At 37.2% G+C, this 17,787-nt stretch overlaps 1 protein-coding gene, 1 long non-coding RNA gene and 1 pseudogene across 2 annotated transcripts; 2 read left to right on the plus strand and 1 right to left on the minus strand.

Moving 5' to 3' along the window:
- The first annotated feature begins 98 nt into the window (after positions 1-98).
- On the plus strand, positions 99-1,176 carry LOC122335688. Its single transcript, XR_006248999.1, has 3 exons — positions 99-838; positions 956-1,018; positions 1,122-1,176. It is a non-coding gene; the product is annotated as an uncharacterized LOC122335688 (long non-coding RNA).
- Positions 1,177-2,613: 1,437 nt separating this feature from the next.
- LOC122341397 (5-hydroxytryptamine receptor 3A-like) lies at positions 2,614-4,011 on the plus strand. The gene is made up of 4 exons (XM_043234729.1): positions 2,614-2,703; positions 2,897-3,107; positions 3,630-3,779; positions 3,902-4,011. Exons 1-4 carry the CDS (start codon positions 2,614-2,616, stop codon positions 4,009-4,011), a joined length of 561 nt encoding a protein of 186 aa, XP_043090664.1.
- A 10,853-nt stretch (positions 4,012-14,864) lies between these two features.
- LOC122341398 lies at positions 14,865-17,137 on the minus strand (annotated as a pseudogene).
- Positions 17,138-17,787: the final 650 nt, after the last annotated feature.

Here is a 17,787-nt window from a genome sequence, read left to right on the forward strand (position 1 = left end):
AAATACATAAAAACTCCTAAAAAGTAATGCAACAAAAGCTTTCAAACGCTGTTTATCAGTGCACATTATCTAAATAAAATACAGAAGCCAGAGGAAGACTAACTGGATAATAAACTGACTATCAGTTATGTGTCGTTAATGATATCTACCTTGTAAGTGCACTTACCCTGCACATAACCCGTGCAGTTGCTAAATGTTCACTAATAAGTTTTTGGAGATAACCTGCCAAATTTTAATTGCCTCTGAATATTTCAGTTCCTAAGATTTTCACTACTCGTGGCTACTAGAGACCTGATATGCACCACTGCTGAATCTACAAAATCCAAAGAGTAATGATGGCGGTGATCAAATTTGGTGATGAAGCCAATTCATAGATAAAGGGGGCCTGTTTAAATTCATTTAAAGAAATTTAAAATGGCACTTCATGAGAAAAAGGCAGCCCACCCCAGGGTAAACTAACAATCGTTCTCCATCTAGCTATTTATTGCCTTTGTTCACAACAGGAACATCTAAAACCTGAGGGGGAAAGTCTTTATAAACCTATTTGTGCATGTAGATTGGTGTTTGAAGAGCCTGGAGGTAGCTGACGCTTTTGTACTTGCATAGCATTGACGTCCGTGTGGAGGCTCATCAGAATCTCAAAAGCTGATGTTTATGCAATTTCACGCGGGATGAAATTTAATACGTACCCGCTCGATTGCGTTTGCCCTACTGTGCATTACCCTAAACCCTCCTTTACACGCCTTTAAAAAGCCGAGTGATCTTCGTTCACATAGTCCTCAACCGTCGACAGCCGAAGGTGAAATTTTAATTCGTATGCTCTTGCTGGCTTGCAAAGGTAAACGTATCAGTGTTTTTCTTACGATCTTAAGCTGGATACGCCTACTTAAAAGATGCGGGTGAAAGAAACTATAAGAGGACGTAAGAAAGAGATTTTTTTTGTGTGTTCTTGTAGGGACTGAAATGGTTCTTCGACACAGGATTTCAGTTTCATTCCTCATCCTTTCAAATCTGATCGGTAAACGCTTCCTCGAGCTGCAGAGAATATTGAAATCATTATAAGTGCTATGGATGTTTTGGAGATTTTAATTTGATGTTTATAACATGCTTGTCCGGTTTAGCGGTTTCAGCAGAATCATGTGACAATCGATGTCTGGCAAATTCTGTAATTGCCAAGAAGCTGATAAGCTCTCCACACGCAGCGATAACTGTGTCGTCACAGTAAAAATTACTTCAATGCAATACGAGACAATGTCGTTTGTAAGTATCACAGTTTTTTTAAAAAAATCAATTCTTTCTGTCATGTTTCATGTTTAGAAAAATCGAATTGATAATACGAAATTCCGCTTTTATTCATTTAATCCACACAGTAAAAAAGTTGTGGTCGGATAAGTACAGCAGGCGTAAAAAAACATTTTTTTCTGTCACTAATTATTAAGTAAAGTGGTACTTCAGCTGAAACGGATGTAGTGAAAAATACGATCATTGATTCAGCCTGTATTAAATGAAATGCATTTACGGTAAATGTTATTAATATGTTAGAATTTTTACTTTGCCGAAACTCTCACAATTACGTCATCATCTATATTTAGGATACAAAGAACATGCAGATGAGCAGTCGTGTCAAGGTTAACATGGTAAGCGGAAACAGTTTTGATTTTGAGTAAAACAAAAACAAACAACAATAAAAATATAGGGCTCATAAACTGATTCTTAACTGTTCAACATAATATGTACTTTACATTGGCCAAAATGTCAGTGAATGTGTTTATTGGAAGTATATTTTCCTTCGCAGATGTGGAATGATCCAGGACTAGCGTGGAATACAAGTACATCTAATACTACTTGGCGATTATGGTGCCAGTTAATAAAATTTGGACTCCTGGGCTAATTTTTGGACAATGCGTAAGTGAATGTCATCAATCATTCTGTTCAGTACATGCAAACTAAATCTACTTCACTGTTTCCAGGTTCTACATTTTTTTTACGTGACTCGTAACACAGACTACTTTAAATACGCTAGTCATCTTTTTATATATGGGTGAAATAATTAACAATAAAATTAATTTCAATTCAAGTAAAAGCAACACTAAGAATTTTCAAATATAGTTTTAATTTTATATACACTACGTTCATGTGACATGGGAGCAAATTGTAACTGTATTGATAAAATATACGTAAGTTTAAACTCACTGTCAACTAAACGTTGGACATCTAAAAAGTAACTTTCATCAGTGGATGGCTTTCTCTGGTGGTCGTTGGCCAATGTGTTTAACGTGTCTCTCTTCAGAATTGATATAACCATGCAGCCCTACAAAAACGACGTACTTGTGTCGCCGATGAATGGCACCGTGGACCATGCTGTTATCGTGTTCGTATCAGTGAGCTGCGAAATCAACATTTTCACCTACCCCTTTGTGATCGGGGACTGTTCTGTGGCCATCAGCGGATGGAACCAAAGCAGTAATGGCATTTTTGACTAAATAAGCGCACTGGTTTGTTTCTAACCTGTTCATAACCACGCAGAATTTCAGTTGTTTAGAGGGACGGATTCTTTCATTTGTGTTGATCTAGACTGTGGGCTTAAACTGGCGTACCCGATATAGCGTAACCATGAGTGGCAGCAATCAGAGTGGAGAGTGGCTGACCCAGAGCGTGAAAATAAAACAAGATTCAAGCTCTCAAGACCACAAATTTCTCTCGGTATGACCTAAAAACTGTCCTTGATTTTAGCACATGTACACACTGTGTAATTTTAGGAATGACGGCCATATTCAAAAATGCAAGTGACCTAATATCCCGTATGAGGTCCCATTTCAGGTCATTGGAGCATCTGCTAATGAGCTGCCAACCTGAATGTAAAAACTGATGCTTATTCTTTCTTCTGTCGTTTCAGGTCACTTTATCGATCAATCCGTTCAGTGCTGTTGTGACCCTGATCCTGCCCAGCGCATTAATAATGCTGGCTGACCTGGTGAGCTTTGCTCTGCCAGTTCAAGGAGGCGAACGCAACAACCTTAAGGTCACCTTGGTCCTGAGCTTTACCATGTTCCTAATCATCCTCAATGATCACCTGTCCAGTGGCACAAGCTGTAGCCCTCTCCTCCGTAAGTGAAAGAACACAACAGCACACTTTTCATTAGCTCTGGGCAGTAGTCATAGCGTGATGTTTAACCTTGACCAAGAAAGGAGGCAGAGCTACGCTTATTTTCATGTTGAATTGTCGATCGCTACTTTCCCCGCATACACTACGCCTATCAATGAAGCGATGGCAGTGTTTCCTACCGATTTGTACTGAACTGACCCATACCGCTTAGCTGAAATGAGTCATTTAGATTTCAGTTGGACGTTCTGTAATTCCCGAAATTGATAGGTGGGGCGATGCTTTGTCTTTTTCAGGTAGTGATCTTTTATAAAAGTCTATATGTGTCACTTTTGAGTCAGAGGTCAGCCTAGTAGACAGAAAAACTTTGTGAACAGATTAAAAGGTCTATCAAAAATGTCGATATCGAGAAGAGGAGGTTTCCCAGCACTGAACCCTGAGGCACACCAGCGATGAGACACATTGCTACTGAAGTCAGATGAAGGAAAAGTCATCCATTAGCTAAATCAACGTTTTTGCTCCAAAGATTACCACTTCTGCTTCTGTCTGGTCAGTCTGGTGCTGAGCATGGTGACATCGATGGTCTTGACACGTTTGACATCAGACGACAGCATTCTGCCTTGTAAATGCTCAAAGATCATCAAAACACAAAACGCCAATCTGGGCCAGCGCAAAGGTAAGAGAATAATAAATGCTGCAAACACATACGAGTCAACAGCTTTAGACTTAGTAGTGTGTTCATGCCTTTATATATATATATATGTGTGTGTGTGTGTGTGTGTGTGTGGTCTCTATTAGCGGACGCTGACGTGATTGCAACAACAACCACCGATTTGGCTTCAGAGGCGGCTTCCTCCAAAAAAATTGCGCAATATTTTGAGCATATGGATCAAAAGGAACAAGCGTAAACAACAACGAGGCTTTTGTAGACCGCTTGGACAAAATCTGTTTCTGGTTTTTTTTGTTCATCGACATCATTTACATCATCATCGTCGTTAGCGTCACCAGAGCAGATATTTGCAAGCCCCAAGCGATCGTTATCTTCGACAAAGACGACGAATATTACCATTATTCAGATTTTTTTAATTATTCATATACTTATTATGAATAAAAATGATATCATTATTACTTGTTTGCACGCTGGTGGTTTGGATCCGCGGCATTTCTGTATGTGATGTCTACGAAACACAATTATATAATTCTGTGATTTTCTATGGATTTTATTTATTTATATGTATACAAATATACTAGAGGTGTTCGTCTAATCCAGTCAAGCGCAATCTCCATCTATCAATCAAACCCCGATGCCATACACTAAATCTGTACTGATACCAGTTCAATAAATCATTTTTGTATGGAAAGACTTAAAATGCACACAACCGTAAAAAGCGCTTACTGCACTGCAAACATGTAATATTTCAAATGAAAAATGTTTCCCTTTCTCTTCCGCTCTTCAGGCTTATTTCTGGCCTTGTGTGTCGTTTCAATTGTTTAAAAGAGTCGGTGCATATGAGACGTATAACAATGTATACTTTTAGTGTATTTCTGTTTTGTGAGGGCGCACCGATCCTGACTGCAGATGGCAGTATCCTGACACGTACAAGCTCAAAAGCGCGCGTCATCCAAGAAAAGGCAACAGTTCCAAGAGAGAGCCATAAATGAAAAATCCACGACAACCCCCACAAACACACACAGTCCCATTTCTCGTTAAAATGGCTTTTGAATAGTTGCAGGTTTGCAAGCAAAACCTCGTTGACAGCCTGGATCAGTAACAGTTCATTAGATAAGAAATTCAATTATAAGTACGATAATAAATTAATGTTACTAGCATATTGGCTGTACATTTAAAGCACTTATAAAGCACACATTAATGCCTTATTCTGGATAACCACCCTCATACCTAAACTAACAAATACCCTACGGCACCCATTGACTGCTGAAGAAGATCCATTGCTGATTTTCCATTTTGGATGGCCTGAGAACGACTACATTTTCAGCTTTCCAAAACTATTTAATGTCATCTATTCATCTAACAGTAACTTTTTAGAATCTTGGTCTAAGTGTCTTGAGAATTTCATTTGAAAGCCATTAGTTTTCTAAGCTAAGAAAAACATGGCAACATTGCTAAGACCTATAGATGATAGGTCTTAGCGATGTTTTATGAAGAGGAGGGAACCAATAATGAACCCCGAGGTACCCCAGTGGTTAACAAATGGAACAGCGATTCGACAAAATTCTATATAGTATTTCGTTTTAGCGTCGTTTCACTGTAAAAATTACATTTCCATGCTTGACAGTGCTGCTAATGGCTTTCAAATTAAATTCTCAATAAAAACACTTCTAAAAATGTAAAACGGTTGTCTTGTTCGAATCAGAAGATATGCATAGATTATGCACCATTTACAAGCAAAAAAAAAAATAAAAAAATAAAAATAAAATGGTGGCATGTGATGGGAAATTGTCAAATTGAAGTGACGAATAAAAAAAAGTTCAAATATTTTTGTGATGTGTCTGTACATTATCAGCTAGGAAAACGTAGCTAAATACTGTGAAAACTACAACAAGAATGATTTTTATTTTAATTGACTGTAGGTTAATGGCTGTGACTGCACACATTGCATCATAGGTGTAATACGCAAAATGTCATAAAATCAGGTTGGTGACGCATTTTGTCTGATAAAAAATGAGGATATTGCAGCAATATCGCCACATAAATGCGGATTCATTCACACTTTGACTGAATGAAACGGCTAGGCATAACTGATGTTTTAATATTTATTAATTACTTGGTTCAGAAACAGGGTCAGACAGGAGACAAGGATATAGCAGGAAGTATAAACTAGAATAATAAAAAAAATAAGGAAATGATTAAATCGTAAAAGTCCCGTTGATAACGATGTTGGTGAAACAACAACAGTGATAATAGCACTATACTTATTAACACTATTATATTATTTACAATGGAAAACAAAAGTGTTTGGAAGTTTAAGTTAATATTAATAAAGTTTAGTCAAAATTAAGAGTGAACCTATACAATGTAATTATAAATGAAAGTATACCGACATAACCTACTTAAAATAGTAATACTTTTATAATTACGTCGCAATAACATAATATTACGCAACATTAAAGCGTACCGATATTGTACTTACATGTACTTCATGTGTATTTATACTTAGTTTGATTTAACCCGCTAGTACACAGCTTAAGCACATTTCGAATTACAGTAAAATTACACAGGCATAAGCTACTTAAAATGAAGCGCATCAAGATTGTACTTAAGTGTACAAGTAGCTGTGTAACACGCTCGTCCTGTTACACGTGTGTTACAGTGGCTGCCTATTACATAATCACAAAAACCGTTACATAACTTCGATACATAGTAAGCATCGGAAGTTCGCTTTCCGAATGGCTACTACTAAGTACCAGGGCACTTTACATGATCGAATGCTTTGAAGGGTTATTCCACTCAACAAAATGTTTAGTTACATCTTCAGAACACGATATTTTTTCAGCGATAACCAGGAGGCTTGCGACTGCCAAACAATTACCACTGTCGAGGCGGCACACACAATGGAAAGCTATGCTGTTTGTGCAAAGCAAAGCATAAATAAACATACAAGACATATCTTTCCATCGCATCTAACACAAAACAGAGCACGTATTGATACGTTCACCAGATGCTATCCAAAATGGTGGCGCGCTGAACTTACAGGTGACATCTTTCATACTTTTCTGCACCGCATCGGTCGTAATCGTTCGTCAGTCAACGGGACGGTCACAAGCCTACCGGTTTTCGATATAAATTGTGTTCTGAGGACAAGCTAAGCTTTTATGGGTTTTGGAGTTACATAATATAGTTAGATTGATTCAATTGAAGTTCACGTAATTGTAAGGGCTTAAAAAAGCATTCATGCCCTGAATAAACCAACTAAACCATCAAAGACTCAAGCCACTAGCAAAGAGCTGATCATTTTTGCATGCATGACAGCGCAGTTTATTCAGACCTAGAAATTTGGCCGTGACATTTGAAGTGGTTTGATTAGACTTTTTGTCCATCTACTCTGGCGTGCACACATCACAAACATGATTGAACATCATAAGCTCCAGCTAAAAGGCACGACACAATAGCGTCTGATCGGTGGTGTTTCCACAGCTGCCTCTCGCTTTCCCCACAAAACACACCCCGCCTGCCTCTGATCACACTGTACACTGTCATGTCTTTGATTTCTCTTCAGACTCCATCTCGTACAGCACACCATTCATTAATGAATTATTAACTGTATGCAAACAAACAACACAACCTCACCCCGGGCCAGAATTGTGACTGCAACAGTAACAATTACTTTACGGCTTTCTAATAAACTCTTCGAGGGTCATCAAGGAGAGATCTCAACTGGGTTCGTAGCTCTTACTTGTGCGGAATGGCTTCGTTAATAATTAAATCAGATAGGACAATATCACACGCAAATAAAGACGAGACCGGACGAGCAGAACTGAAATCACAGGACTTAAATATTCAACGGAATCACTTAATAAACAAGACACAGGTGTAAAAGTAGGCCTATTTTTACTAGGAAGTCGTAGCAGATCTATGCAGGTGGAGCTGGGGAAGGTGAAGAGCTTCTGAAGTACGCTGGCAAACTGCTACAGCAAACACTCGAAGTATTTTAATATGGAGTTCACTGGCTACTGATACATGAGAGAACCAATCATCTGAGCCATGAGATAATGATGTCATCAGGTCAGGCTGAGTTCAGGAAAGACAAACATATCTCAATACGCAAGCTGCGAACGGTCCCCTTGTTCTTAAAGATGACGGCCAGCGGTTGTGAAAACTTGACCGATCATTGCTTTTAATGCTGTGCTCTTCGTGAAGCGCGATGCGCGAGACGGAGCGAAATACAGACGAACGCGTTTAATTTCATTAATTCATAACCACGCCAAAGCAGCTCGCAGGGAACTGGTGTGTTGAAACAGAGCGCCTTTCTCCTCTGGCCAGACAAAACCAGCAGTCTAAACCTCGACTGCGGCGTCTTATCTGCGAATACGCAAAGAAAAATAGTTACATACATAAGTTGCAATAAAATGTGCAAAAAACAACATTATGTAATTTTGCACAAAGGTCAACATCAGCATGTTTTTCCAAAAACTGGATCCACTGGACGTTTTTTTTAACCCCTGAATAAACAGCTACTTTTTATTGCTTTTATATGGCTAGATTATAGCATCTGCCAACAGTGGCTAAAGTCAACCTGCCATACCTTGACCCCGTCTTGAGGTTATATACACTATCATAGATGAAATCTGTGATACAGGTATTGGTTAAAAGCCACAAAAAAGCCAATTTTATCTCACAGTTTCTGTAAGCAACTTGCTCAAAGAGATGGCTTTCGCTTTTGCAAAAATCAGTCACACTTTTCTTTGGCGACCAGTTCTCAAAATTAACTAACTATGACTTTAACTTCAATAAACTCCCAATTTGTGCTTCTTAACGGTAGGGTAATTGTTGATATTGGTCCCTAAACTGAAGTGTTACTCAAAGGTATCCTGCCCCGGGTCCACTACACTTCAGCAATAAGCAACTCTTTTAATCATAAGCACCGATTTATGTTTATACTGGTGTCCAACCTCCGTAACGGACTGTAAAATACACTTCCAAGAATCAAGTAGTCAGACATTCAATGTCATTAATACTAAATGTGATTTACAAACAGGAAAAAATGGGTAACAGAGGCCTCGCAGATACAAACATATCATATAGAAATTACGTGGGCTCTAGCCTCAACGCACATACATTTTATCCCGTCCATTGCTCTTTTGAGTGTACCACGTGAATACCCCATAAATGTGCTGGTCCTAAGCTGGTCAGACCAGCTCAAGACCTGCAAGGGACCAGCATAAACAAGCAAAAGACCAGCACGAATGCTGCTTCATCAGGCATCACATGAAATGAAAATGAGACTCATCCCCACAGATTAGCATCATCTAAAACAGGGATTTTCGAAAAAAGAAACGTCGAGCCAATCGTTAGAAAGTCGCTGAGCAAGTAAGGTAAAAAAATAAATGCAAGTCAAACTCGCATGCATGTCAACCTGTTGTGGAACCAAAATATTAACCGTTTATTACTCATAATAGGGGCACTTTGACTAATGTGGCTATGATCGGCTACGCTGGGTACATATTTATATAGAAATGATCACAGCGTTGAACTTACTGACCCTGACTGAAGCTCCCTCTTGATCATGGCGCCAAATGTACACTAGCGATAATGCTGTCTTGTAAATCGTCCTGTAATTGTTCTGGTATAAATTGTTTGCACACAATAAAAAGAAAAAAAAAATTATAGTAAATGCAGCTGAAAATCTGTGCAAACAGTTTCGGCATTCATTTGGTGCATTAAGTCACTGTGTACACAAAGCTTAACAATGCACACTTTCGATGAATAGCGTACTAACGTGCCCCAGACTTCCAACATTTCAAAACGTCAAGGCTGTTTCGTAACTAATTCATGCCGGTCTCGTAAAATCCATTTCAACTCCCATCTCGCCATGTATCCTCACCGATGACTTTACGCAGCCCATCTCCGCAACCGATAACCCGAAGGCCCCGAAAGGGCTGAACTCGAAGATAAGGATGCGCTGCAGATAAGCATATTTACTTATCCAAATTTGACGCGCCCATTGAAATCCCATAAGATTGACCAGAGATAATCCATATCACATCTGATCTGTAAACGTGATAAGATATCGATACGATCAGATATCATTTATCTACAGTAACTTCTATAAACCCCGCGCATTATATCTGAACTCACTAATGAGTGATGAGTCTGCAGACTAGGAATAAAGAATCATAACCGGTCAAGTATTCACGCTTTTTACAATCTGTGTTGATTCAAAAGCCTTTTTCGTGAAATTGATGTCTTAAAGTCCTCAAAACAAGGGAACTTTACCAACGAGAGACTATGATAGTCCTCGTCTTGTGTTCGTAAGCTCTAAATATCATTTAGATTTAGTCAATGATGTGTTAAACAATTAAAATAAGTCGATTTTTTTTGTGCACAGAGATTTTGACGCGCGACAATAAACGCAAAGCTGTTAAACCAGTCCAGACTGTAGGATTAAGAGTGGATCTGTGGATCTGAACAAGCCGTTGATAAAAGAAAGTATGACGCATTTTAAGGGTTATTGCCTTCATGACGCAAGTTAGTAATTCTTTTGCAAAAATGAGAGTCGATTATTATAAAGAAAAATGGACTAGGAGTGTATTCAAGGCCATATAAACAGCCTGCGTTGTAAAAGAGTAAAGCGAGCTAGCCAATGGGATCGCTTCTGGGAATGTCACTGTTTGCCAAAGAGGTATTCAGAGATTGCTGGAGTCATTCGGCGTTTTCTAAGAATACCGACTGACCCACGGGTCAAAGGTGGCTAACAAAGACTGAGGCTCATCTATAAGAAGGCCTTCATTCGGCGGAGGTGTGATTTTTACGCTCGGCGGACACGGAGGGGTTGTAAGTATTATGTTTTCATTACTCGCGTCCGTTATCTGATAACTTAAGCCTGCTTAGAGCTATCTATCAGTTGCCATGTTTGCTGGAATTAAGACATGTTTCAAAGCAACAGTTAATCAACATTCAATCACGTCGCTACAGAGAATTCGATCGAAGCAACTCATTAAGAATGAATTAGTACATTTGAGTGCTTTTCAAGCTCCGTTGTTGGTTTGTTGGTCAACTTTTCTGTGTAGTTGTCTATATATATATATATATATATATATATATATATATATATATATATATATTAATAACAATATGTGGTGATTACTTAATCTAAATAACTACAAACTTATCGGCTTTAAAAGTACCCACAAAAGCACGTATTGCGTTAAATTTAGAAAAGCAGACATTAAATAGCAGTTTCGAAAAGAAATATTTAATTTCGCTCATATAAAATGTATTACACATAAACTGCAGAACATAAAAGAAACATCTCGGTATTCACTGCTCATTCAGTGAAAGTCACTGGCAACAAAATCAGACAACCGCCTTCGAGTAAATTCTGAGACAATTTCAATTTTGAAGTGAACAACGAGAAACAAATGAGAAACGAAATCGCGTGAGTCATTCATTCATTCAATTCAATCAAATGGCTGTTTCACGCGATTCAAACTAATTCGGTGCAACTGATTGCTGCATTGCTCGGAGATGCACAGCAATTTTTTTACCCCCCGATATTCTAATGCCGCTATTTTCTGAACTAATTAATTCAATTAATGTGTTAAGCTAACTGTGCTGTATGATGTAGCGCATGCTATCCACAATGCATTAAAACGTCTATAGAAATCCCGTGATTTAGTATGGCGTAAAACGGGACCTGTTTTTCATACAGCAGCATCTTCGCATTTGCGGGTTGCTTGTTACGTTTCGAACATATAAAATGAGCTAGACTAGACCGTTCGGGCAAGAAAGAGGGTCTAAGGTTGATGCCACTGCAAGATAACAGAGCTGTTGGAAACTGTTGAACTTCATTCTTTCTTTACTGTTGGTTATATTTTGTCCACTGTGGAAAATCAGTACGTGGTCTAGATTTTCCACATTTTGAGGGTCACCGTTTATGGTCTCGTATAATCATTAAGACTTAATTGGTGTCTGTCCCGTGACTACGTTATCAGCTTTTCAACGGAGGATCTCACTGTTATAGATATTGTCTTATTTAAACAGATATGAGAGATAGAAATCACATATAACAGATAAAGGGCAATCGTGCCTTTGCATGCTATATGGTGTGCGAGGCGATTAAAGTGCTATTGTAATTTGATTAGACAACGGTGTTGATACCACGATAGCAGCTGTTATAGCAGAAGCTGTTGATATCAACAAACACTTGGTTTTCTTTTGGCGCTGGGTGGGGTGAGGAGTGATGCTGGTAATCTATAAAGTCAAATCTATATAGATTAGCCATCGGTTTGGTCTCTATCAGCAGAGTTGAGAGCCATTTGGAACCGAGAATGCCTTTGAAACATCAGTTCAACCCCTAATACAACGTAACAAGTCATTTAAGTTTAGTTTTTATTTTTATTGTTTCATGATTTTTGATTTTCTCTCTCTCTCTCTCTCTCTCTCTCTCTCTCTCTATATATATATATATATATATATATATATATAAGAAAGTAGTGGCACAAGGTAACCATATAGAATAATATCAGGTTTGGGGTAGGTTCTGGTTTAGTATCTGTAAGTAATACACAGCTATTGTAATTTTTATAATAAGTGCAAATAAACGGATGTACATATTACATGCAGGACAGGACTACAAAAAGTGCTAACAGCTAATTTCTTTTAAATTTTGCCAAAAGTAAGTCGTCCAAAACTTCAAAAGTTCATGTGTTGTATAATTTTCGTCTTTCATGACTCGTCCCACAATAAAGCACTTACAGAAGTCAAATATCTTAATTTAAAATTATAATATATATATATATATATATATATATATATATATATATATATATATATATATATATATATATATATATGTAAAAGGTAAAGTAAAATCCATCTGACATGAATATAAAAGTTACATGAAGTTACATAGAAGTACACACACACACACATATGTGCTATTTATTATCATGTAACTTCAAAATATAAATATATATAAATATAAATATTCATAATTAGTATATATATATCACTATTGAATACAGAAATCTTTCTGAATTAACTGGATATATATTTAATAAATTATATAATGATTAATACATTATATTATATATTAATATTTAATATTTATATACATCAACTAAATAATTAAGAATAATATTTAATGTGTTGAAAATCAATCCGTTTTTAATCAGTTTATGTCTATATTTAATCACCAAGCTGTTTCTTGTTTTAGCTTTTTTCTACTAAAAGCTGATAAAAATCATTTAGGTTTAAAATAAACACTTTTTCCTGTCCTGCAAAAGCAAGAACATTAATAATTCCTGCACAAAGACATACATTCATTTTTAGTCCAAAAACATCAACACGAGAAAGAAAATGATGCGCGTCAGACCCTTTAGGAGCATTAAGACAAATGATCGAAATATTCATAGTGTATGTGATATCCAGTCATACAGCAGAAAAAAAGAAAAACTTTTCCTTATCCTGGCTATTAGATTTCAGCTAATCAGAGCATATATGTATTTGTTTTTGTCTGAGTTGTATTATTGTCAATACAGGTTCGTATCTAGTTTCCACTTCGATGAAAACGGCTTCATTTAGTTGTAATCTCACAATAATCCCGTACGTGTTTGGTGTGGTCACATGACCCAGACAGAGCGCAGGGACAATAAGGGTGAAACGCTTACAAGCGGAGAACCAGCATGTCAACACGTGGCCCACTTTAAAGCAATAATTGTTTTTGATAAAATGAATGCGTCAAGGCAGGTTACAACGGCTTTCTGCACAAAAATACATACATTATGTAGTGCAAACTGAGAAACAGTTAGCCGTAGTGTCACGTTAATTTTAGCTGGCAATGTTGTCCAATAACATAGCGTATTTATCAGATGGCAGTGTCGGTACGTATATGACAAAACCAAGACAGCAGCTGTATTTTCACAGTTGCTTGCTATAAAACCACGTTTAAGTGGCATCTCGTGATGTCTGTTTGTTCACATATTCCCTTAACAGCCCGCATACTTTGACCCATTTCTGAATTTTATATTGCAGCTATCAAACAAAAGTTGTGATTTGTCATATTTTACTGTCATTGCACATTTGGTCAAACTCCGCTTGTTGAACATCATGGTAGCGTTCATTGAAGACTTATATGCACGAAAAGCTTTTTTGCGGTTATTTAAGAGCAAAATTTTACAGGACAACAAACAATTTGGAGGTTTCCACGATGAACTGGTTGCCTATTTGTGTTTATTAGCACATATTAATGCCTTCCTCCGCACGATCCCTTAATCCGACCTCATAACTGAACCTAAATGCTACCTTACTAACCATTAATTTAGTTTACCGAGCCAAAAGTCGCAGTTACTGTCATTATTCTCGTTTTTAGCACTTGAGATCTTAATGACTACCTTCGCTAGTAGGATTTATAGGAAAACGAACCTTTGATCGCTGAGCAACAGCGGCACCTGGAGAACAACCGACAAGTAACACATGGTCTAGGTGTCGCAGAACCTGATTTTTGCCGAGTGTGACGCGTTCCCGATTCAACACGTTTAACAACGTTGTGATAAGCCAATCAGATTCGAAGTTTAGGTCTAAAACCAGTATTTGGTGCTCGTACGTCAGCGTTATTCATCTGTAATCTCCCCTGATTTTAGGGATCATATGGTCAAGATTTTTGGATTAAAATGTTGTTCCAGGGTCAACAAAATATGTTCACCTGGGAAACATCAAAACTCAGCAAAATCGAGACGTGCTTACAGCGTAAGACTAAAGGAGACAATGCATTATATCTATACATATATATATATATATATATATATATATATATATATATAATATAATATATATATATATATAAGACGTATTTTTCAGCTTAGTAACGTATTTTTCAGCTTAGTAACGTACTAAATATTTTAATGTAAATGTTCAGAACTGCACATACACATACAATTTCTCTCAAAGATGTTTTAATGGTAAGCAAAAGAAGCTGGCCAAAAGAAAATCGGTCCATTTAAACATGAGCAGGAAAGAATCGTGAAAAAAAGATGAAAAAAAAAATGGCGTATCAATGAAATGAAGGCAGCCACGGTCAAATTAGGGTCCCTCTGGATTGTTTACTACCTGCATGGAAATAAAGATTGAATTAATGTATACACACTTATAGTAATATTTAACTATAGATGATTTAATTGCTCTAAAACTCAGCGTTACCGTTTTGAAGAGTTTAACGCCAAAGTAATTAGTCGCCATGTTCTTCAGTTTGGGTTGCACCACCTACTTTGCATCGCACATATCCATACAGGTTTGCCCACTGTAGCGCAACTCCCATGATTACAACCGCCTGCACACACACACACACACATCAAGAAGATTACAGCTCACATTTTAGATGTTTGATGCAGCAAAATTAGACATTTGAGAGTTTTTAACTCACCAACCACTTTATGTTGAAGGAGAAAAGTGAGCTAAAGACAAAGAAAGCCCAAAACAATGGACACAAAATCAGACCAATCCAGAAAATCCGTGAATCAGAGTTTGACACTCGATTTTTATTCGTTCCCTGTAAAAAAAAAGGGTATCAAAGACATAGTTCAGTCGTGAAAAGAAAGCCTCTCGTTATTCGTTCTCCCTTACGTGTAAAATAAAGAGCTCTCAATGTCAAATAAGCAGCTTAAAAAAGGACTAAATTAATCCATAGCATTCATGATCAGCAGATGTGCAGAAATTGATAATAGGGCCTGAGACATGCAGTAAAGGGCATTTTTACTGTTTTATTGTGTATAGTAAATATGTATTACAGCTTCTGTTTTTCACACAAAGCTATCATGTGGCTTTAATTGTCTTGAAAAACAGTCTTGAAGATCCTTCACAATTCTCCTTTTGTGTTCCATGAAACCAAGAAAGTCAATATGGGTCTAGAACAACACGAGGGTTAGGAAATTAGGTCAGAATAAACTCTTTTTAAAAAAAATTTGAACAGTGTGACTCAAAAGAGGAAATTTAACTCGCTGTTAGGGAACGTCTTAACACTGATTGTGACAAAACAGTGACAAAACACAACCATTAAACTTTGATCGAACCGTGATAAAAGTTAGCTAAAGCTATATATTAAAGTTGTACATTACCTCAGTTTTGTTAGTCACGATCATAAACCTGACTTTTATTGTAGGGTCGATTTCCATGGTTTTTTAATGTACTGCAGTGTTGTAAAGTTGAGGGTGGCGAGACTTACTGATCTGGATTCAAACATCCAACGACTGCGACCATCTTCATCAACCTGATTCCACCACCTCAAGCCCACCAACAGCCGCCCCGTCACGTTCTTACACAGCATATGAAACAACACGTTCAGAAACGCTCAGAAGACCTGATTATTATACATTACTGAAGTCAAAGTGAAATGCTCTTTTTACTTCTTTAATCTGGAGTAAAAAGAACTTCAATGAGGAACACACAGGATGAGGCTTGGATTTTATTCCAGTAAAAAGGCAGATAAAGAGGAAGATACCTTATGGACCAAGGTTTGACCAATGCAATTTTTGATTATTAGTAATAAAACCAGAAGATGCTGCGTTGACTTCATGCTCACCTTTACTGTCCAGAAGTCACATGACAGAAGTAAAATGATGGTGACCATGTTGGCAATAAAACTTTGGCTGAGAAACTCGCAAAAAGAGGTAGATCAGGATGGCACTTGTGCGAAAGAGGAGATGAAAAAGCAGGCCAGGGGATGCCTGAGAGGAACAAACTATTATTTATGTAGACTGAAGAATGATTTTAAAAAGAAGAATCAGAAACGGTCAAAATGTATTTTTAATGACTTTTGTTATGTGCTATATAAGCATTAATATACAGTCAACGTTAGGCATACTAATATGCAAATAATAATAAGTACTGGTCCCTATGCAACTGAAATGTTACGGAAGAAACATACAGCAGTTACAAAATTTCACTTAACGTTCATCAGTTTCTAGTCTGTGTTTTCCCAACTCACCTGATCTTTGATTTCTTCTCTCTAAACGCATTTTCGTCCTCGTAGAATAATGGCACTTCGCCGAGAGGATCCTTCAAAATAAATACTGCGTCGGTTTACGTTACTACGACATCCTGAACTTTATGCGCGTAATGCAACCGTTATGTTTTCATTTATTATTCCTTCATCAACAAGCGATGCTTACAGGTGCACTTAACGATGCGAAACTCTACATGCTGTCACCGAGGACTCTTTCGTAACAGGTTTCTTTATAGAAAATATAAGTGACAACTCACCTGTCTGCTCATGTTGGCGCACGCAGTCTTGTTTCCTGCTTACGTGTATGTAAACACACGTGTCTGGTCCATGAGGATCAAATGTTCGTAATATTTCATTTGAGGGTCCTCCTTTAGGGGGCGCATGGTGGCTCAAATAATGATTATTACGTGCTAATCTCAACACGTTATTTCTTTTCTTTTTTTTTTTTAGGCTACTTATGGCTAGTTATGCTCCAAAATATTTTTTCATACAAAGTTATAATATATATATATATATATATATATATATATATATATATATATATATATATATATATATATATATATATATATATATATATATATATATAACTACATATATATACTGTATAACAGCCATCTGTTTAGCATTAGCACTGGTCCTGCTAAAAGTGACTAGCTGTTCTGACTAGCTGAGTAAAAAGAACAACGAAGGCCAATATACAAATTAGTACCAAAGTAACTCGGAGAACTGTTTATATATTAATGTGCTAATCCTTCAGGGTATTGTTTTTGTATTTTTGTATCATGGCACACCCCGTTACAAAAAAAAAAAAAACTCAATCACAATCTATTTGCCTGTAAAACTTTTAGTACATTTTAGATTTGCGAACAATGACTTGGTTGTCGCTGGAAAGAGTGTGTGTTGCTAAATTGATGGGGCTAGTCTAATTGATTGGCTAAGTCAGCAAAATGGTGGAAATCGTTTGCAGTGTTATATACACTGAAGTAAGGTATACTGCCAACG

Source organism: Puntigrus tetrazona, chromosome 3 (assembly GCF_018831695.1).
Source record: "Puntigrus tetrazona isolate hp1 chromosome 3, ASM1883169v1, whole genome shotgun sequence".
Classification (NCBI taxonomy): domain Eukaryota; kingdom Metazoa; phylum Chordata; class Actinopteri; order Cypriniformes; family Cyprinidae; genus Puntigrus; species Puntigrus tetrazona.

What these genes read in the sequence shown, in the direction of transcription:
- LOC122341397 (XM_043234729.1), top strand. Translation starts at nt 2,614, where the DNA reads ATGAGTGGCAGCAATCAGAGTGGAGAGTGGCTGACCCAGAGCGTGAAA. An exon ending in AAGACCACAAATTTCTCTCG is followed by an intron (nt 2,704 to 2,896) that starts GTATGACCTAAA and finishes CTGTCGTTTCAG; the next exon opens with GTCACTTTATCGATCAATCC. An exon ending in CAATCTGGGCCAGCGCAAAG is followed by an intron (nt 3,780 to 3,901) that starts GTAAGAGAATAA and finishes GGTCTCTATTAG; the next exon opens with CGGACGCTGACGTGATTGCA.